The sequence below is a fragment of the Vigna unguiculata genome, chromosome 5 (assembly GCF_037176805.1).
Source record: "Vigna unguiculata cultivar grain cowpea cultivar isolate G323 ecotype 2 chromosome 5, ASM3717680v1, whole genome shotgun sequence".
Classification (NCBI taxonomy): Eukaryota; Viridiplantae; Streptophyta; class Magnoliopsida; order Fabales; family Fabaceae; genus Vigna; species Vigna unguiculata.
The window spans coordinates 55,054,158-55,075,909 of NC_140796.1; the positions used below are offsets into that span (position 1 = coordinate 55,054,158).

The following is a 21,752-nucleotide window of genomic DNA, read 5'->3' on the forward strand; positions in this document are numbered from 1 at the left end:
AGTCTAATTTAACTTATTTTACCTCTAAATTCACATCGAATAGACTATATATAGTTAATCATGTTCATCATCCATCTTTGAGTGATTAATACACTTCACCCTTTTTCATCATCAAATTAATATTTTTGGCCACCTTATAGGACCTACAATTGAAAATTATTACAAGAACAAGTTTTAGTTGACATTTAACATCTGACTTTTAGATTATGTTCATACTCAAACAAGTGAAAAATCAACACCTTTGACCCAAGAGTTTCATATTAAGAAAAGTCCACATAACAGCACCATTTAATATTAAACTAAAAGCTATGAAATTGATTATGGACTTCTATCTCACAAAAATCTATCACTCCTTACATTATAGACTCTGGTTCTGTCAAACTTGTCTGATTCAAAATCTCCTCACAAAATTCAAAGAAAATTCATTGAAGATATCAATGAAAAGATAAATTATATGAAAGAACAACAAGTGGATCTCTTATTTCCCTAGTCAATCTCTGACCTTAATCTAATGAAAAAAATCACAGTTTATGTCTGTTTGTTGTTCTCATCCTCGTACCCAGATGCTCTTCCTCTTCTTCCTATGAGGTATGGTTCTGGGGAGGTGTTTTCACTGGGCATATTCAGCCCCTGATAAGATCGATTAGCTAAAAACTCTGCTCCTGATTTTGCATTTCCTTTCATTAGAGCATTAGAGTTATTCCGCAACTGCAGTGCCTTCTCTGTTGCATTTACTAAAGCAAGGGCTTCTTTTTCTTGCTCAACATTTTCTGATCAAAATGTAGATTGTCATTAGAAAATAAAACTAATGATCTTATTTGGTAACTCAGAATAAATGACTGAATCATTACCAGCATTAAGTTTCAAGGATGGTGGTAAAATGATCTTATTTTGTATTCCATTAAACAGAAACAATGTGATTGACTAACAACAACACATCTTCAGCAATTCTTTTATTATATCAGAATTATGAAGGTTGGTTTTGTTCCTTTTAAAAAATCAATAAAAGTAACCATTCAGTTGCAAGCATAGAAGCATGAAATGAAAACTACCTTGGTTTTCAAAATCTTCAATGTATCCACCCTTCAAGAATGAAAACCGTGCTTCTTCTTCCTCTTGGTCTCCAACTTCCATTTGAGGCAAATTAATTAGATCTCGAAATTCCATTACATAGGCTCCTGTCCACTGGCTTCCCCTGAAAACAGATTGATATGGTCAAATCCGAAATCAAGTAATGGATTTACAATAAACAAAACAAGAGGCTACACAAAAATATTAGCAATTCATACATTTTAAAAATAAAAAGTATGTTTAACTATGATAGTGTACCTATTGAAAGCTATCATTGCTTCATAGGGAGTAATAACTGGAGCTAGATACTCTTTGCTATCCAGTAGAGCAGTTTGGGCACAAGAAACATATATAAAAACATCACACTGATGAAATCAAAGTGTTAGAAAGTTTTTACATAAAGACAGACTGAAATATATGGTACAGATGTAATAAATTTCACCTCAGGAAAGTTAGCAAGTTTAGCTGGGTTTGGCTTTCCCATAACCAAAGTATAGGCCTTCTTGCCAGCTCCAGTTATGAGCTCCTTCATTTGATTGATTATGTGAAGATAACCAGCTGCATCAGTATGCAATATGTTGAATTAAATCCCACTTCTATTGAAAAAAAAAACAAGAATATAAAATATTCACTCTCATAGGAGATAGTTTCCACATTTCTTATAGCTACCTAAACCATGATTAAGACTGTGAACCATTCACATATGCATTCTGTAATCATAGACAATAATCAAATGATGTCTCACATAATAATGTTCCTCAAGTAAGAAAACTATTCTTCTCATCGCATTCAAGGTTAGTAACATTAAGGATTCACTCTTGATATCCTTTCTTACTAGACAACAATATTCGAATAAAATGTTTTCATTTTTGGATGTTTGCAGTATTGTAATGTTTCGCAAGGAATGTGACAGTATAAATCTGTATATGCACATGCTACTTTAGTAATTATCATGCACACACAAAAAATGAATAAAAATTTGACAAGACAACATACCAACACCAAGAGTTCCAACTAAAATCCCAACAATATTAGCATCCTTAGCTCTCTCCACAAGGTAATATCTGCATAGTCATCAATCTAGCTTAGTAAATTTGAAGATATAAGATGGTTTACACAAGACAGAGTAGTGCGTTTATATTGGGATACATACCTACGTTTAAGAATCCTCCTTTGTTGAAACAAGTCCGTCACCATTTGATTTTCATTTGCATCATATCTGACTAAAACAACAGAAATCATAATACTTATAATCATGATTCAGAAAGAAACCTAAAGTAGAAAATAAGTTGAGAAGCTTTTTTATTTCATATACATGTTATACAGGTATAAAGAAAACTTAAAACAGAGTAATAATTTCCGGGAGGTTAGCTTCCCAAAATATACCCTTTTGTTAGAGATGCCGTACAACACATGACATGTTTACCAACTACTTTCTTCGTGCCATTTCATGATAGAAATACATTGTAAAGGATAACATAAATTAAAAGGAGAAATTGACATCAATGTTGGCAAAACTGAGATTTTAATTAAGTTAAGGTGGGGATGGTAGGAACCATTCAAAATTATAGTTAACATAAGCATATGTTCAATCACATCATTGAACTAGAATTCAAAATTCATAAGCTCAAAATCCAATACCACTCATAATTGGCCAGATAACTTTTTCATTAGAAATATAAAGGGCAAGATCGTGAATCTCACAAAATCACAATCCTGCCACCAATCCAACTCACATCTGGCTCCAAAAGTTGCAGAATCAGACAATTTCATGATCTTAATCAGGATCTTAACAACAACGATTGGTATAAGCAATTCATGCAAAGCAATACAGGTTTCATGAGAAAGGTAAGCTTTTATATGCAAATGCAACATATAGATATTGTAGTGTATAAAGAAAAATACAGATGCATATGACAAATTTCATAAAGGACGGGAAACTGTCAACCTATTTCACAAGTATTGAATGTGAGCACAACATTTGCAAAAGCTGAATCGTCAAGTCCAATCCAAAAGAGCAAGTAGTCATCCATGCTTTGTCCCTGAGGTAATTTCCAAGTTAATCCCCCAATGCTATACGTAGTTCCACTTTCCCCATTGCAACCACAAGCTAGTTCTTGGAGCCCTTTTATCTTTTTAATATCTTTTGATGGAAACATAACTGAAGATGGAACATCAGCAAAGTAAACTTCTGGCTTTGGGTCAAGTCTGCATGACATTGATGATTCTAACAGTGCTTCTTTAATTTGTTGCATTGAATGTGCATATTCCAGCCCAAAAAGGACCTGGAAGCAGATGGTCCATGAAACACCGAATGTCAGAAACTTGTATGGTAGAAAAATACCAATAAACTTCTCTTCTATATGGCAGAGAAGTTGGAAAAATTAGCAATTCATGCAAAGAAATGTAAATCATCCCAAAAAAACTACATAAAGATGAGAAGTCCAGTTTATATTCTGAACAATCATCACCAGAGGATAATTGCAGTTGCATTATTTCACATACACTACAAAATTCAGATAATTTATATAAATATGAATCCGGGAATGATTAAATAAATAGTTATACCATGATAGGCTTACTATTTGTCAGAGCATATTTTGACATACTTTCAACGCAATCAGCTACGCAAATGGAAGCCTTCCCAAAAACAAAAAAGGATGGCAGAGTTGTTGTCCTGAACACCAAAAAGAGGATCCAATGGAAGCGTAAGAATTAGAATCTCAACCCTTAATTAAGGTAAAGAAATAAACTGAGCAACCCAGTGGTACCACAGACACTATAATTCCATTTAAGTTGAAGTGCTCAAAAAAGGAATGGAATCTAAAGGAAACTTAGCATATGAACTAACAGCATAAATAACTGAGCAGTAAGTATCATACTCATACACAGATGGATATAGTTATTTGAAATGCATATCCACACTCCAAAATCAGATATGAGAAAAAAGACACGTGATTTATAAAATAATCTCAAATTCAAGATTTAAAAAATGTTTTAGAAGTACTCACGGACTAAAACATGTATGTCCATAATGTATGACACAATCAGCATTAATGTGTGATGCTCCAACTTCATCAACACAGCAACTGCCATACGCCGTGTCTGCCATCACAAACAACCCAACGTTCGTCTCGTGCCCACTTTCTGTGGCATCAATTTTCTTCAATGATTGAAGTCTCTTGCGCAGAGCAGTGACCACTCTTGTTGAATCTTTCAGAAGATTATCTGGAAACTGAATTTCACACAAGAATATCCTTGTAACAGAGCAAAGTATAGTAATAACCCCCATCTACAACGAGACCTTAAATATTCAAAATTTATACTGTGCTTGGTGATAGAGTTGATAAAGAATAGTTCTTTTATTGCTAGTGTTTTGTCTAGCCATTGATGAGTTTGAGGGAAAGGTGAAAGTGAAGAGTTGACGAGAAAGATTGTCTTACTTGTAAGGCAACTCTATTGAAGTTGTGAGTATGAATGAATTGAGCAGAGGCGGCAATATCATAATTTGATTCAAAATCCATAGCCATAACCAAAGATCACAAGCAGTGAAACAAAATAAGCTTTTTTGCTTTCTACGGCGTCCCTGTTAATAACATTCAAAGTAACAGAGAAAAAATTGACATTACATGTGAAAAGATGAAACTTTGAAAGCATTGAGAGAGAGGTAGTAACAATACGTGTTAAATTGAAGAACAGCGTGAAGTGTTGTTGTTGCTTCTGGTGTGGTGTGCGGAACCTGAACGCACTCTGCCACTGTTGTTGACGCAGCTCTTAAACGGCGTCGTGCTGCTCTCGCCGGAGTTTCTGAATCTATTGAGTTTTTGGGTACTTAGGGCACACCCAAAAGACTTGATTGATTTTGGAATTTTAAGAATGTAAGAATGTAACAATTTAAGAATCATTCTTTTAAAAAAGATTTTTTAACGAAAGTAATTTTTTTGTGTACATATATTATCCTATCGTAATATGTTAAATTAAGTATCTTCTAAACTTTATTTTTAGGTTTTGTGTATTACATGAATTTATTTGTTGTGATTTTTTCCATCAATAGATTTTTTAAGTTTAAATATGGTGTTGGTTAATAAAATATAATTTTTCTACCGAATAAAAAAAAGTTGATAATTTTAGTTCTTCAATTTTTCATCAGATTGCTTTCATTATTAATTATTAATTCTATTCAATTTAATAATTACGTGGATTGCGAAATAAACAATAGAAAAATTAAGAAATTAAAAAGTAAAGAATAATATTTACATTTACACTTATACATATAGATTTTTGTGTGTTCTTTGTTTTCTAAATTTATCTTTTAAATAATAATTTTTTAAAATAAAATAATTATTCTATCAATTTTACTGTTTCTTTAAATTTAAATGTTTTTTTAATTTAATCCCTTTTGAAACTTAATAATTTTATTATAAAATAAACAAAACTATTTATAACAAAATTAAAAATTATTTATATTTAAATTTGCAATAATAATAATAATAATATTAACAATAAATTTTTATTTTTTATTATCTAAAAAAAAGTAATACACATACATATATTTATAAGTAAAAAGAATTACTATTTATAACATTTTAAAATCATGAAATAATTATATCTTATTCATAAAAAGCAATAAATAAACACACTAAAGATAGAATTTTATGAATATTCGAATAACTTTCAGAAAAAAAAAACATAGGTATTATCTTCATTATAATTTTATGAAAATTTTGAATAATAATATGTACAACTGATCATTCATACATATTAAAAACGGACACTTATTTTGTTTCCTAATTTCTCTTATTTCATATTCATATTCTTTATGATTTTAATTTTTTTTATCATTTTAATGAAAAACACAAGTTTATAAATGTTCTGAATAAAATTAAATTGTGTTACTTTATTTAAATTTTGTCTATTTCTTTGTTGTTATTATTAATTTATTGTAGTATCTATAACATAATATACAGTAGTTCTGTGTAACTAAATACCTGTACATTATCGACAACAAATCCTTGTTTTTTCTGGAAAAGAAAGAGGAGAAGAAAGACAACACACAGAACCCAAAAAACAACTTCTCACACAACAAAGCTTACCCATTTCAGGGCTGCCACCAAGGTAACAGACACAATACAACCGCCATAGCTCTCTTTCTTCCTTAATTTTCCCTTTTATATCCTTATATTTCTCTTTATTCTCTTTCTTCTTCAAATAAATTACTAAAAGAAATTCCAATTTGTAATTTTTCTTTTAATTTTCTGGATTACTCCCTGACTTCATCTTTCTACTTCTTCATTCACCCGCGGATTCGTTTCAGCAGATCTGACTAGGGTTTTTGGGGGGTTTCAGACATTGCATGCATATGGGGTATGTTTTCTCTATCCAACTGTAACCCACCGAATAAATTTATCTCTTTTTTTAATTTATTTTTCATTTATTTACTTCTCCCCTTTGTGGGTATCTATGATTTTGGTTGTATTAAGAAGTATGAGTCAATAACATGTGCTGGTATAAGTGTTAATATAATCTGGGAATAACTTTTTTTAACGATTGTTTAGTGTATTCTTTTATTGATATGGTTTAGTGTTAATATAATCTGTACGTGTGTTTTTATATAGATATAGATTTTGCTCCTGGCTTAATTTTCTGAATTGAAGTGGTTGGGAATCTTGTGGAAGGGATTTTCTGTGTTAAAAACATGAGAATTTGAATTACTGTGTTTGGAAAGTTGTCGAACCTCTATGTCTGCATAATTTTCATTCAGCTAGTTTGTTATATGTGTAATCCTCTGCTATTTTTTTCTCCTTTGTGAGGATAATTTTGCACTAACCAATTAGAGAAAAACGTTTTAGTGTATGAATTTGTGGAGGATGATTTAGAAAATTGTATTGATATGATTATATTACGGTGCATAACAGAGTTAAATGTGATTGCAATAGCACAGTGGTTGCCTTGGATCCTTTAAAAAGTCCCCTCTAATTGCTAATGCTGATGTTCCGCCAAAAGGATTGAAGAAGCGAGGTAAGGAAGCAAAGAAAGCAAGCACATCAGAGGATTTTTGGATCACAAGCACGCATGATATGGACAACAGTGCGGTTCACTCACAGGGAAGCATTTCATCAGCCAGTATAACCAATCCACCTGCAGATTCTCATGGATCTTCATGCAACCCTACTGAATTTGTCAATCATGGTACTCTATGTTGCTTCCTTTTTTTCTTTTTGTTGATATTTCATTGCATAACATATGAAAAACTGAAAGGAAAATTAGATTATATGGCTTTGCACAATGAAATCTGAAATCATTTTTTGATTACTTGGTTGCTACTTACAAAAATTGGCAAAGAAAGGAAGGGAAAAAGTTATTGACCATGAGATTTCTTTGCCAGGTCTTATCCTTTGGAATCAGACTCGGCAAAGTTGGATCGGAAATAAAAGGTGTGAGAACAGAACCGAACAGTCACGAGAACCAAAAGTGAGGTAAACTGCATTGTTTGATTGCTTTTACTAGCACTTTGTAATTATAAGTTTTTAATTACTTTTTATTTATTGGGTGTTTTGGGGAGGAGGGGAGGGGTGATACATGCATAGCACCTATTTGCGTTTATTCCCCACAGAATTCACTGTGCTTTATAATTCTGATATTCCACAAGTCTAAACAGATGATGTAATGTACTTTTCAAAAAGTTTGTTGTTAGTTAGCACCTTTTTCAGAATCCATGTTTCTAAGAGGATAAATGTGCGGCAAGTATATGTAAGGATTGTTGCTAACAGCAAGCTCATTTTTCTGTAGTACTAATTTCTTGTGTTTTTTTTTTTTTGACTGGTGTAAAATGATTGGGTTTCATCTTAAGTTAAAATCAACACATGCACTTTAACTTTTTTGAAATCTCTCTCATATGTATATGTTCTTATGGAAAATTTTATCCAACAACAAATTGGAGAAAACACCAATTCCATCCATGGCCTCATGAAAATCTCTATCTATGGTGCTGCAGTTGGAATGCAACATATGAAAGTTTATTGGGTGGCAACAAGCCATTCCCTCAGCATATTCCCCTTGCGGTAAGCCACACGGTCTACTTCTGAGCCTAAGTAATTATTGAATAATGATACTTTGATACTTTGATAGTTTCACTTTATCTTCTTCTTTACAAATACAAAATTTTACTTTTGTTAGAACCATTTTATTCTTAATGTTAGTTTGGGTGTCAGAATTTTTTTCCTGAATTATAATCAATTATCTGATTTGTTTGTTTGTGTAAATTGTTAGGAAATGGTAGATTTTCTTGTGGACATATGGGAACAAGAGGGTCTGTATGACTAACCTATACAAGACTGATATGATTATAGTTCTTTCTTCTGAAGGAAGAGGAAAATTGAGCATACTTTACTTGCAGTTTGTAACTTTGTATATCTGTTGTAACATCATCTTTCAGTTAACAATGACAAGGAATTTTATTATAATTTTTCCACAGCCTGCACATTTTTAGGTATCATAAATGCCAATTCAATCACACAATCAAGATCTTGCAAAAAAATTTATCAAGTTAGCTGCAACTATATTTGCTGTTAACAGACTTTCAGCCTCTATGTGTTTGAGAGAATACAGAACACAGTTACTGTTTTTTCTTTTAGATGAAACTATGGTTAAGAGTTAGATTTGGAGGACTACTATATAATATTATTATTTAGAAGGAAAAAAAAACTAAATTTGAAAAAGTTGTAATAAAAGAAAAAAAAAATGGTCAAAATTGCAGAAGTAGCATAACAGTAATTGCCAAGAAAAGACATAGTGAAACTTGCATTTGAAAATTCTGAAACTGAAATGAAAGACAGGACAGGAGAATCGTACGGTCATGACGTTACCACACAACAGTTATGCTACAAGCACTGTTCTAGTAACAGCCTTTGGATGGCTTCCACGTCCTTTGGACATTGTGATTTGTGAAGAAAAATATTAAAATATTTTTATTTTATTTTATAATATAAATAATAAATATCAACTATAAAATAATAACATGAGTCAGTTTGAATTTTTGGACATTGGATTTGTGAAGAAAATACTAAAAGATATAAATACTTTTATTTTATTTTATAGACATAAATAATAACTACCAGCTACAAAAAATTATAATAAAAGTCAATTTGAATTTTATTCCATCTTCTTTATAGTAAAAAGGAAATCTAGAAAAGTTTCTTTATCGAGGGAAAAAAGGTTGTTGTTTTGTTTCGAAAATGTTGCAGATTTTTCCTCGGTTTGTTCAGTCATGGACAAGAAGCTCAAGAGTCGAGGAACTTGTAAAATGTCAAAAAGCTTAAAACAGAAAAGGGATTCATTAACCATCTTCTCTGTTAATTTAATTATAATATATTTTTATAAGAAAAAATAAATACCAAGTTGAAATTATTAATTGATTAATTATACTATGATTAATTTTTATAATAAAATACTATTTTATCTATTTATTAACTTTTTAATCTATGTAAAAAAAAATTATACCTAACACTTATTTATGCGTATGAAATAAGTGAAATAAGTACATCAAAATTCAGAAGAAAAAAAAAAGTACCTATAAAACTTCTTGTGTCAGGATCAACATCTTGTCATGTCTAATTAAACAAGTAAATGTTGTTAAGTAAGGTTATATTTCACATCTCACCACACTACTAAATCAATGAAAAGAAGATTCTTGTACCTAAATATTAAAATAACAGGTTTTCTATAACAAATTTTAACTGTCATTATTATTAAAATATGAAAAATTATTATGGTACTATAAACAATTTAGTACATAACAAACTTAATATATGAACTAACAAATATACATAACAAAAGGTCAAAATGAATTAACCCTATGACACTATGAGAAAAGTTATAATCTTTATTGATCAATCATAAATAATCTTGACTTTGACACAGTGATCTTCCTTAGGAAATAGAGATAAGGAATCTCATGCCACACTTCATAACCCTCAGTCAAACAGTATTTAGATCTTTGTGAACCCTGAAACTCAATTTATTACTTTGAATCTTGTTAATAAAAAATTGACCAAGAATCCAAAGTCAGGTCTCCAATTTCCCAAAAGGACTGAACTACACATTTCCTCTCTGTGCTCTCCATTTTCACTATTTTCATTGGGGGAACAAACCACTGAACCAGTGCATTGTCTCTCCAACAGGAAACATCTCTCAACTTTATCAAACACATTCATTATTGTCTTCTCTTCTTTTCTATCATATTTCAATTGCCACAACCCTTCACTCTTCACATAAATCACTCTCAAAAAATATCAAACACCTCACTCATGGCACCACAAAGCAGAAACAGATTCAAAGTTGCACTCATCTTGGCTTTCTTCTTTTTCCTCATTCTTCTACTTCCTGAATCAGGTAACAAAACTGTCCATTTAGTCATTTTTTATGTACTGAGAAATATATATGAAGCTAGAAATTCAGAACTAGAGTTCATGATTGTGATGCATATTTGTCTCAGTGAGAGGTGATAGAAGAAGAAATAGTTTGGAAGAAAAGAGAGTGATGATAGGGTCAAAGCCTCCAGCTTGTAGAAACAAGTGCATGAAGTGCAAGCCTTGCACAGCAACTGTGGTGGTTCCTAATCACAAGAGTCAGGATGATAGCTATTACCTTCTTTCATGGAAATGCAGATGTGGGGATAAGTTCTTTCAGCCATAGCTATTACCTTCTTCTAACCCTAAATTTATGTACATTATTTTTCAGTCCTTTAACCTGAATCTACCCTAGTATTGTTCATGCTTGCTTTTGTTTCTCATCTTTCTCTCTTTTTCATTACTGAACTTATTCATGATGTATACATTAATTTAATATGTATACATGTTCTAAGTTAATCTTGTTGGAAGCTTCTTATATGTGTCTCACTCTTTCTTATTAGTAACTAAATGAAGGAGATAACTTGCTTTGATGAAATGGTTTATATAACTGCTTTCATGAATACATATATCCATGCATAATGGAGATAGGTATACATATTACTATATATGCATGCAAGGCAAGGCAAGAAAAAACAGTATTCTAATTCAAATCACTAACATAATTATTTAATAAACTTAAATATATAACACTTATATATAGTACCTTAATTTTGTATATTTTAAATATTTTATGGTTTACTTTGTCTGGTTTAAAATACTTTTCTAGATATATGGTGGTGACAAGTTAAGCAGTTATATGCAGATATATCTTGCAGCTAAGATCAGATAGGGACATGGTATGCAGAGTTAGGAGTTGTTTTAGATATTTGCAAATATATTCTTTTTTATTTTTCAAAGCATTGAGTTAAGTTTTATTAGGAGACATATATAGTTTATAGCTATAAATACACAATTTATGTTACTTCTCAGAGTTTTTTTTTTTTTTTTTAAGATTAAAATTTGTATCTATAATATTCTTAACACTAAAGCGAAGAGTTTATTAACTAAAAAAAGTTATCAAGAGATAACTTTATCAAATTAATAACCAAAACTGGATATTTCACAAAAACTAAAATAAGACAAATTTATAATACCAAATATTTCACATTAACTAAAATAAGACAAATTTTAGGAGATTGTAATATATAAGATATGTGAATTTTATTTTATAAATTAATTTTATAAGATTAAATTAAACTTAAATTTTTTAAATGTTATTAAGTTCAATCAAACTTTATCCTAATAATATTGTTTTTAAAACATATATTTAAAAGTATTTGATAAAATTTAGTACGTGACCCATTATATAAAAATACTCCTCTTTCTCTAAAGAATACGAGCTCTTTTTTATTTTTACTGTTATTCATCTACTTTTAAAATAAAATAATGTATAAATTAAGAAATAGAACTTACATTTCATTTATAATAGAAATATATGGGATTTTATATATTAATGTTGTTTCACCCCTAATTACAGATCGGCCTTAAGATTATTCGTCTTTTAAAAGGTTTGTTTCTCGTTTTATAAAAGTAAAAAGAAAAAAAAAGTTTCCATTTTAATATAGTACGGGTAACAGGAAAATTGCATTTTTTTTAATAAATATATTTTATTGGTATACATATTACCGTAGACTTTGTGGATGATTAATTTCTAACAAAAATATTATCTACTTTTAATGAGATATCTCAACTCTCACATTTTTTTTGGTCCACAAAATTCAACTTAGAAACATTATTTAATCCAGTAACACTTTAATATACAATCTAATAGTTATAATTGATTTTAATATAAATGTTTATTTATATATAACTTCTATGTTACAGTTGTTAATTTCAGTCAAATTAAAAAAAAAAAGCATATTTTTAAAAAAATAACCAAACATAAATTTCCAACATAATTTTATTAATTAAATATAATATTTTTATTATAAAATAAACTGTAAAGTATATATAAGAGAAGAGAATGTTTAAAAAAAAAAGAAAACCACCCGAACTACTAAAGATTTGTATGAACTTAGTTCACAAAGCCCAAAAGGATTGGGTCAACAACACTGGACCCTCCTAATACTCTTCCAAGCATATCTTTATCATAAACCAAATCAAAATCTCTCTTGTGCGTTGCTTTCTCCCCAATTGTCTTGTCAAAAGCGACTTTGTGATTATAGATGGAAAGAAATTTATACCGCTCAAAGTTTTCATATTATATGAAAATTTTCTTACAAATATATTAAAAAGAAATTGCAAGAAAACATTTTTTCTTGTTATTTTTTTTAAAAATTTTAGTTGACAGATAAACTTTTTATAAATAATTATTTCTTATAAAATTATAAAATTCACAAATATTTCTTACAAAATTTATTGCGAGAAGTATTTTACATAAAATATTTTGTAAAAAAATTAACAACAATTTTTTACAATTTTTTTTTATAATAAAATTTATAAGTATTTTTTTTTCTTTAATTTTTAAATTAAAAAAAAGAAATTGAAGTGAAAAAGAAAAATAATTAGTTCTAAAACCTAGAATTTACCTTTTACTTTTTCTTTAGTCACATCAAAAAGTTATTTATTGTTTTATCGACAATTGTTAAAAGTTAATTCTTGTTAATAAAAAAATTAAACCTATAACTTCTTTCACTTTTTTTATATAATTTATCAAATTAATTTTATCTCTTTAAATTATTAGGAAAAAAATCGAACACGACCTTCTATTTTCTAGCCATTACACCACCTTATCATTCAACTTTATTTGCTAACCATATGATTAGTGTTTGAAGTAACGAGTGTGAAGATGGCGATAAGATTCTTGAAGCATAGATTGATGAGAAAAAGATAGAATGAAAGCTTGAAATATCCCATGTCGATCGTGGTTTTGTAGTTACAACAACATTTCAGTCTTGTAATGAAAGCTGTGTTATACTATGTTAATTAATTCAATGATGAGCATGGGCAAAGTTTGTCACCCAAGACAACGTTGACGCATGTTCGGCATCAATTGGTCGAAACTGTGGCTAGATTGTGACACCATTTCTGTGACCTGCATAATCCATTCATGGCCGTTCAATTTTGCAGCCTGCAATAACTCAGCTTCTCAGAAACGGGTCCACACCGATTCATGTCACTCAATCGTGTCCTCGCCAAACAGATCCTAATCTTCAACTTGTATTTTTCTAATGGTCAAATGCTACATGTTCTTCACTGGTGCTACTGTATAAAAATGACTCACCCCTTCTTTGGTTTTTGTGTTTCTGTCTCAACTCAGGAGTTTCTCTTCTCACACACACTCTTTCACTCACTCTCAAATCACTCTCTCTCTTTTTCTTGCGGTGTTTTCTTTCCAAGTTAAGCACTTTATTACACTTTCAGTCCCTACCATGTCATTCCCTTCTACCCTTTTTCGTTTTCCATTGTTTCTGTCTCTCTGAAGTGCAAAAACATGTTACTCAGAACTTGCACCGTACCAACTCCAACCTCATGGCTGCACCATTCCAAGGACTCTTCATCTGAGAGACATAACGCTGAGAAGAAAATTTGCATGTCACGAGAGTGGAAGAACCAAAGCATGAAGATGAAACAAAGTGGAGAAGTGGGAGAAGAAGAAAAGCAGAAATTTTTGAAGAAGAGAGGAACACCAGTTTCGGTTCGGGAACTGTTTTCGGGTTCTGGTTTGGATGAGCATGAAGAGGGTGGTTTGGGGTTGCAGACGTCGGTGATGGGCGGTGGGATGGGGAGTGGCGGTGGCAGGATCTGCGGTGGTTTTAATGGAAGTGGAAGAGGCTCACATGGTAGGGATTGGACAGATGCTTATTATCAGAACATGATTGAAGCAAACCCCAATAATGCTCTTTTGCTTGGAAATTATGCTAAGTTTTTGAAGGAGGTAATTACGTTCACTTTTAGTTTGGTTTAGTTTGGTGGATGCTTAAGCTTGTTTCTTTCTATTACTACTTAGTGTTTTTGTGACATTGAATTTGCAAATAGGTTCGTGGAGATTATCTTAAAGCAGGGGAATATCTTGAAAGAGCCATTTTGGTTAATCCTGGTGATGCTAATGTTTTGTCCCTCTATGCTGATTTGATATGGCAAACAGAGAAGAATGCTGATCGAGCTGAGGGCTATTTTGATCAAGCTGTTAAAAGTGCACCAGATGATTGGTGAGATAAATATACACAGATTAGGAGAAAAAAATATTTTTGTTTGTTTTGTAGTAGTGTTGTAGCTTAATTATAGTTGATAAAACTAATGTATGAACCTTATTTATTGTCCATCTTCAGCTATGTTCTGGCTTCTTATGCAAAATTTCTCTGGGATGTTGAAGAAGATGAAGAAGAAGACAAAGAATGTGAACAAAAGACTGATCTGGGCCATGCATATCCACTTGATCTGTTTAAAGAAACCAAAGATAGCCCTCATGGTAGTCAAGTTTTTCAATCCTAAATCTCTGAGTGAACTTGGATAATCTTAAAAGACTAATGAACTATTAGAGTCTCAAACAATAATGTGTTCCCTTTTTTCATCTCTTATAAGTGACTATTATGTAACATATATATCGGTTTAGTAGAGTAGAGTTGACTATGTAGCTGTTAATAGCTTATGCTACAAATAAGAGAAACCAAACCTGAAATCTGTCTTCTGTTGTATACTAGGGAGGCTTCCACTGCTGTATCTTGAGAATATGAAATTTTGGTTGAAAATGAAGAAAAGAGAACAACCCTTTTACGGTTTCACCATGTTCTTTAATTGCTTATCTTGAACTAGAGTTGTTAAAAACAGTGATCACAATGCAATGAGATTATGGGTTGATTCATATGTAACAGCTTCCATGCCTCTCTCAAGATTGAATAAAAATGGGCCAAAAGGAAATGTTTTAGTCTCCCTCATGACTTGTTTTGGTACCATATTTTCCCTACGTTTTTCCTAAAAAAAGCTCAACATCTAGTACATCTAGTTCTCCCTTTATTGATCAAGGATCAAATATGTTGGGCAAAGTTGATCCAATTTTATGACAAGAAAGGAAAACACCAAAAGTAATCATGAAAATTTAATGAGCGTAAGTCTTATATCAAGTAAAAATAGAAAGCAAGAAAAAAAATGTATACACTTATTATTTTAAAGTTTTAAGTTCTAAACAATGTTAATATTTTTATATGTGTTTATATTGAGAATTTAAATGTGAGTCTAAATCACATATCAAACAAAAATGAAAAAGTTGAGCATCATACAAAAATGAAAATCTATAAACTTATTGTCTTAAAGTTTTTTTGTTAAAAATGATATCAATTCCTTATGTGTAGGATAGACTCGTTTCTCTTACCTTCTCTCCTAATGAATCCTTCTTGAAAGATCCATCAAATAAAGCATAGAATATTCATGTGATAGGTTTAAATAACAATATAACATAAACCAATGGCTCCAAATGTAGATGGGACCTGGTTTGCAACTTCATCTTTGTGGTCACAGCCAATAGTATTGAAAGTATGGGTCTCTGTCTTCTTTGTCTTTAACCTGTCAGATACACTCCTTGATATGTTTGAGATGCGTCTTATTTAAACACTCTCTTCTCATAATTTTGTACTCACTCCATGAGAAGTGATATCACCGTTAATTTAGCTTTAGTTATTAAACTATTATCTCAGCCTTCAGAAACACTCATAAGCTTTTATTTCTGGCTAGACTGAGATTTTGAAACACTAAGAAAAGGAAACGCGATTTGGAAACACATATCTAGATTTCATCGTCAATCATGAAATCTACCATGTCGAGTTTTGAGGTCAAAACATGCTACAAGCCATGTTGGTCATATGAGTTATGGAATAAAGGTTAGAGTTACCTATTTAATGTTCTTTCTTATCTGTATGAATGATTAAATGCTCCCAAGTCTATCTTCACACGTGATAAGAAATAGCCTTTCCACCACTCATCTTCTCATGTCCAATTAGAATTCAGCTAAGAGTCTAAGCCCACCATGGATTAGGTACCCAAATGGAAAAAGTTTCTTTCACACCATGTGATTACCATATAACAATCTTTGTAACAGGAAAATCATCTTAACATAACAATTTTTTTTTGTTTCTAATAAAAAAACAAGTGAAAGATATCGTAGTGTTAAAGTGTTAAATGAGTGTAAAAAAAATTATAGTGTAAAGTATAATTTTCAATCGCAAATAGTTATGTTCTTCTTAGACAAACTTGATATTTTCAATATCAGGTAAGATCGTCAAGATCATGAGATCATTTTTTATTATATAAGAAGAGTTCTTTCACAAAATGTATTTCTCGGTAATGGTTCTAGAGATCCTATATCTATCGGTATGAAAATAAATCATGTGACGGGTTTCTTATTTGAACAAATGGTACTTCAAACTTAGAATGAGTATAAAGAAATTAAGTATACTTCTTTATTTTTTGAGTTGTTATATCGTTCAAGACCTTTGGTCTCTATCCAAACTTATGAAAAAAATGGAATCACATCTTATAGACTTGTTGAGAATAATTCTGATCTAGTTCATGACCTATTAAGAGTTTCAAGCATTGCGGATAATGAAGATTTCTTTTTTTTCTTTCAAGTTTTTAAGGTTACATAATTACTTAATCCGCAACATTTTTTACTTTGATTTTGTTCGGAGACTGTTTTTGTAAAATAACTAGCTATCTATATAGATAGTATTGTAAATATTGGCCTATTTTTTGGTCATTCCTTGTCCGTGAATTTAAAGAACCAATCACCAGAAACCAAGAAAAAGAAAATTAAAGAGAAGATCGTCATCCATCCACAGGCAGAAGAAAGTTCCATTCTGCACATCCTATGTACAAAATTGCATAGGATTTCTAAATGAAAACACAGTTACAAGCAAAATTTATGTCCATAGAACTGAAACTAAGCATTAAAAAGCACGTATGCATGACTCAGTTAACTACTTACACTTGATCTCATCTTGGTCCTGATAATTGAACACATGACATAGGCACATTACTGAAAAAACTGGCTTGTCCTGATGAAGTAGCTTCTCCACTACTCAATTTCATGAAAGCTGAATAAGTACCAGCTTGAGATAATGAAGGAGGATCAGGCACAGTACACAAACCTTCAAGCATCTGAGCCACTTTTGTCATGGAAGGCCTCAAACTCACATCATCTTGTATGCACCAAAGAGCAACTTTTAGAGCAGCCTCAACCCTTTCATCCTTCTCATCAATATCTATCTTTGGATCAAGAACTTCCTTCAGTTTCCCTTCATCCATCATTCTGAACACATAAGAAGGAAAATGTGCTTTCTCTGCTCCTTCCCATTGATCATAGTTCTTCCTCCCTCCGATTATCTCAAGCAAGAGCATGCCATAGCTGAAAACATCACTCTTCTCCGAAATTGCATAGTTTGTAATCCATTCTGGTGCTAAATACCCTCTCGTGCCCCTCAGAGTTGTGAACACGTGGCTCTGCTCGCGGCTCATTAGCTTGGCCAATCCAAAATCTGAAACCTTTGCTGTGAAATTATCATCAAGAAGAACATTCTGTGGCTTGATGTCACAGTGGATAATCCTCACTTCACACTCCTCGTGGAGATACGCCAATCCCTTAGCCGTGCCTATTGCAATGTTGTACCTTGTCTCCCAGTTCAGCAAGAAACTGTTCTCACTGTTCTTGAAGATCCATTTGTCCAGAGAACCCCTCGCCATGTATTCATACACAAGAAGACGATGAGGACCCTCAGCGCAGAACCCTTTGAGCTTCACCAGATGAACATGGTGAATACTTCCAATTATGGACACTTCTGCTTTGAACTCTTTGGCTCCTTGTCCAACACCTTCCAATTTCTTCACAGCCAATTGGGTGCCATCTTCAAGCTCACCTAAATACACTGAGCCAAAACCTCCTTCTCCAATTTTTGTGGAGAAATCCTTTGTCGCTCTACAAAGAGCAGCAAAAGTAAAACGCGCCGGCATCCCAGAGATACTGTCCAAGAAATCATCGTCTTCCTCGAACGTGTCTTCGGGATACCTAGTATCATTCTTCTTCCTCTTGTAGTAGTACAAGAATACTGTCACAAGACCAACAATAACCAGCACTGTGAGAACTGCTATGACTAGAACTAGCACCGTGTCTTTCCTTCCATTTTTGTTGCCATGTCCATCATCACCACCACCACCAATGGAGACCTTCATGTATGAAACATAACCACCGGTGCCCCCCTTACTGCGTTGGAAACTCCCAGTGTCATCAAAATGAAAGCATCTTCCGGTACTGTTTTCAAAGAAAAGCACACGGCAAGAACAGTTTCCTACACAAGACTCTTTGCAAGAGTTAAGGGTTGATTTTGAGACCGGTGTAGTGTACTTGAGAGCAAAATAATCAAGCTCTTCACCGACATACACAAGTTCTGTTGAAGTACTAGAACAGGTGGAGATGTTGGGGGGTTTGCAGTTAAAACTAGTTCTGAGAAGTTTGGGGCAGATGCACCAGTTTTCAAAGAAGCAAACATAGTAAGGATCACAAGGCTGAGGAGTGCCACAAGGGTCTTGTGGTACCTTAACTGCCTCAGGGGTGGGAGACCTCCCTTTGTTAAGGTCATAAAAAGTGATAGCCCCGGTTGGATCCAAGGTAGCAGCCCACAATGAGTTTGGATCTGAGTGCTCAGAGAAGTTAATTTTCCACAGCAAAGCTCCATTTGGGTCAAAAAATCTCCATGAATTGGACACCAGAGAAGCTGAGTGAACCTTGGTAGTGCCATTTTTGGAGCTTCTATGAGCTTCTTCTGATAGGGACCAGTACATTTGTGGAGGTTCAAATCCTGCGTAGAGAAACAAATCAGCTTCCTTATAACTAAGATAATAGTTCATGTTCAAGCTGTTGTGGAAGCTTTTGAGCATCATTCCCTCCACAAATTCTTGCCCAGGTAAAAGAGTATCAGTGGGATGGCTAAAACTCTGCCAAATGGCTGTGCCATTTTCCCCAACCAACACCAAATTCCCTGAGTCTAGCAACTCCATGGCTCTCACTTTATTCCCTGTTGTATTTGTTGCCCAAACCACAGCATCATCACCTTTCAAATATGCATTCCCACCACGGTCCAACTCAAATTTTGCAGATTTTCCAACGAGTAACCCTCTGTTCGCAGTCCAAACCACTTTGTAGCTGCTTAAGTGCAAGACAACTAAAACAAACGACGAAACATCGAGAGTAGTGAAGAATCCTAAACCGAAAGCAGAGTTGTTGGATATCAAGAAAAAACCATTATGGTCGCTCCACTCAGGCTGCGATGCACTGAAGCCAGGATATATCTGATGAATGTGTTGATCTTTCGCCAGACAGGTACTACTGAACAAAAGGAACACACACAAAAACGAGGTTCCCCACCTTAACATACCCATCATCCTATGACTGCATCAAAACATTGAGTATTAACTCAAACAAGGATCATGTAAGATCTGAGAAGATAATAAACAACTTGGTTACTAACACTACACCTTGATTTACTTCACACAAAGTATGGAATTGTTTCCTTGAGTGAAACAGAAGCAAACCAAACCACGAGGTGGGTGTGAAACTACTGTAAAAAGATGGAGATTTTCATGGAAAATAGTGCAGGAAAGCATGTGAGGAAAGATAGAAGGAAGTGCAGAATGAAATGAAGAGAAATAGTAACAGAGGTATGAATATGGCAGACCTTTATTTTGCATTGAGTTGGAGAAGCGATGTGGTGATGTTAGAATGTTGAAGAAGAAGAAGAAGAAGAAGAAGAGGAAGATTAGAAGGAGTTGTGTGCACTTTGTCCATAGCTACATATGGTTGAAATTCTATGTTCTTTCACTACAGACTAATAAATGGTAGGGATGATGTTGTTGCATAGTTTCACTATGATGCTCCTAAACTTGCCTGTTTTTGAGGTTATTGACCCTTTTGACTTATTTTTGTGTGTGAATATATATATATATATATATATATATATATATATATATATATATAATGAAGAAATTTGTAAAAAAAAAAGATAAAATTTAAATGAATCAATTTTTTTTTATTCGTTCAGATTTTTAATTTTTTTTATATGATCTGAGTTAGATTAACTTGATTAAGAACAGATTAAATTAGTTTTGATCAATATGAAATTATTTTATTTGAAAAAATTATCTTATCCCACAATTCACGTATAATTTTGTAAACAGTGTGAGCAACGTAATTTATTGTGACTAATTGTTATAAACTAAATAATAATAAATAAATAAATAAAATCAATAAATCATAACATTACAAATGTAAAAAAATTAATAATAAAAGATATATTGATATGATTCGAATTCATCAAACTTACAAGTAAAAAACAGTATTGAAATTTAATCTTGAGTTCGACTTAATTGACCTAAAATCGCAAACATTTAAGCTTTCAAGTTAACCTAAATTAATAAACACTTCTATAGTACCTATTTAGGTTAAAAAATGGAATGAAGTAAGAAAAAATAAATTTCTACTTCAAATTTATGTAAAAGAAATACACATGAAATGGAATTGTCTTTTCGTCATCTATAAATAATTATTTTTATTTCATTTCAATTCGATTTACATATAATTAAACATGTAATAATCAATTACTAATATTTTTTTATTCCTAGTGATTAGTCTTATTTACACCAAAAGAAAAATATAACCTTCAATTAGTATCATTGAATAATATCTTGGAAATTTACGGCAAATTTGATAACATTAATTCAACAAATTTTCAAATGCATTAAAAAACGACTTCAAATTCTCTAATGATTTTTTTGTGTTGTCCTTGAATATTAAAATTACACCGTGTTAATATTTTAAATATCTTCTTAATATATTTTAAAACATCAAAATTAATACGTTAATAGAAAAATAACACAGAAAAATTCAAAAAAAAAATTAAATTCATTAAAAAACTTTTTTTTTCAATTTCATTAAATAAAAACTACAATATTTGGTACCGGTCTCAATGCGGCAATACGAAAACCACTTTTAAGAAGTCCAGTGAGAAGACTACAAATGTTTACTTTAGATTGGTGGATAGATAGTGAAAAACTAATAAATTAAAGAAAAATAATTGGAAAATTGAGAGAGAGGAATGAATAAAAATTTATAATATATTTTTTATATTTTTATCATTTTTAAATGATTTTTAAAAATTATTTAATTAAAATTGTCAACATAATAAAATTTTGATAAAATTTTGACAAAAACAAGATAATATTTGAAAATAATGCTGCAAATTAATTAAT

At 31.7% G+C, this 21,752-nt stretch overlaps 4 protein-coding genes and 1 pseudogene across 16 annotated transcripts; 3 read left to right on the top strand and 2 right to left on the bottom strand.

Moving 5' to 3' along the window:
- Positions 1 to 287: 287 nt before the first annotated feature.
- LOC114185289 (diphthamide synthesis DPH2 family protein) lies at positions 288 to 4,951 on the bottom strand. Its single transcript, XM_028072934.2, has 11 exons — positions 4,752 to 4,951; positions 4,515 to 4,657; positions 4,083 to 4,306; positions 3,640 to 3,748; positions 3,020 to 3,356; positions 2,225 to 2,294; positions 2,068 to 2,135; positions 1,514 to 1,629; positions 1,330 to 1,436; positions 1,053 to 1,195; positions 288 to 770 (listed from the first exon to the last, which is right to left on the bottom strand). Exons 2-11 carry the CDS (start codon positions 4,599 to 4,601, stop codon positions 529 to 531), a joined length of 1,503 nt encoding a protein of 500 aa, XP_027928735.1. The 5' UTR covers positions 4,602 to 4,657; positions 4,752 to 4,951; the 3' UTR covers positions 288 to 528.
- A 1,104-nt stretch (positions 4,952 to 6,055) lies between these two features.
- LOC114185290 (uncharacterized) lies at positions 6,056 to 8,534 on the top strand. 10 transcript variants are annotated; one of them, XM_028072935.2, is made up of 6 exons: positions 6,057 to 6,186; positions 6,389 to 6,435; positions 7,013 to 7,260; positions 7,457 to 7,547; positions 8,066 to 8,132; positions 8,341 to 8,534. In XM_028072935.2, exons 2-6 carry the CDS (start codon positions 6,425 to 6,427, stop codon positions 8,392 to 8,394), a joined length of 471 nt encoding a protein of 156 aa, XP_027928736.1. In that variant the 5' UTR covers positions 6,057 to 6,186; positions 6,389 to 6,424; the 3' UTR covers positions 8,395 to 8,534. The 10 variants fall into 10 exon arrangements, with proteins under 10 accessions (XP_027928742.1, XP_027928736.1, XP_027928738.1 ...); XM_028072937.2 differs by having other exon boundaries at positions 6,069 to 6,186; positions 6,386 to 6,435; XM_028072943.2 differs by having other exon boundaries at positions 6,070 to 6,186; positions 7,075 to 7,260.
- Positions 8,535 to 10,046: 1,512 nt separating this feature from the next.
- On the top strand, positions 10,047 to 10,956 carry LOC114184801 (EPIDERMAL PATTERNING FACTOR-like protein). Its single transcript, XM_028072107.2, has 2 exons — positions 10,047 to 10,461; positions 10,565 to 10,956. The coding sequence occupies exons 1-2, from the start codon at positions 10,377 to 10,379 to the stop codon at positions 10,762 to 10,764; spliced, it is 285 nt and encodes a 94-aa protein (XP_027927908.1). The 5' UTR covers positions 10,047 to 10,376; the 3' UTR covers positions 10,765 to 10,956.
- A 2,793-nt stretch (positions 10,957 to 13,749) lies between these two features.
- On the top strand, positions 13,750 to 15,244 carry LOC114186094 (Tetratricopeptide repeat (TPR)-like superfamily protein). Its single transcript, XM_028074114.2, has 3 exons — positions 13,750 to 14,397; positions 14,499 to 14,671; positions 14,792 to 15,244. Exons 1-3 carry the CDS (start codon positions 13,954 to 13,956, stop codon positions 14,952 to 14,954), a joined length of 780 nt encoding a protein of 259 aa, XP_027929915.1. The 5' UTR covers positions 13,750 to 13,953; the 3' UTR covers positions 14,955 to 15,244.
- A 2,020-nt stretch (positions 15,245 to 17,264) lies between these two features.
- LOC114186211 (G-type lectin S-receptor-like serine/threonine-protein kinase SD2-5 pseudogene) lies at positions 17,265 to 20,409 on the bottom strand (annotated as a pseudogene). Of its 3 annotated transcripts, XR_014995389.1 has the most exons (3): positions 20,183 to 20,409; positions 19,983 to 20,065; positions 17,265 to 19,896 (listed from the first exon to the last, which is right to left on the bottom strand). The product of XR_014995389.1 is annotated as a G-type lectin S-receptor-like serine/threonine-protein kinase SD2-5 pseudogene, transcript variant X1 (transcript). The 3 variants fall into 3 exon arrangements; XR_014995391.1 differs by lacking the exon at positions 19,983 to 20,065; XR_014995390.1 differs by having other exon boundaries at positions 17,265 to 20,065.
- Positions 20,410 to 21,752: the final 1,343 nt, after the last annotated feature.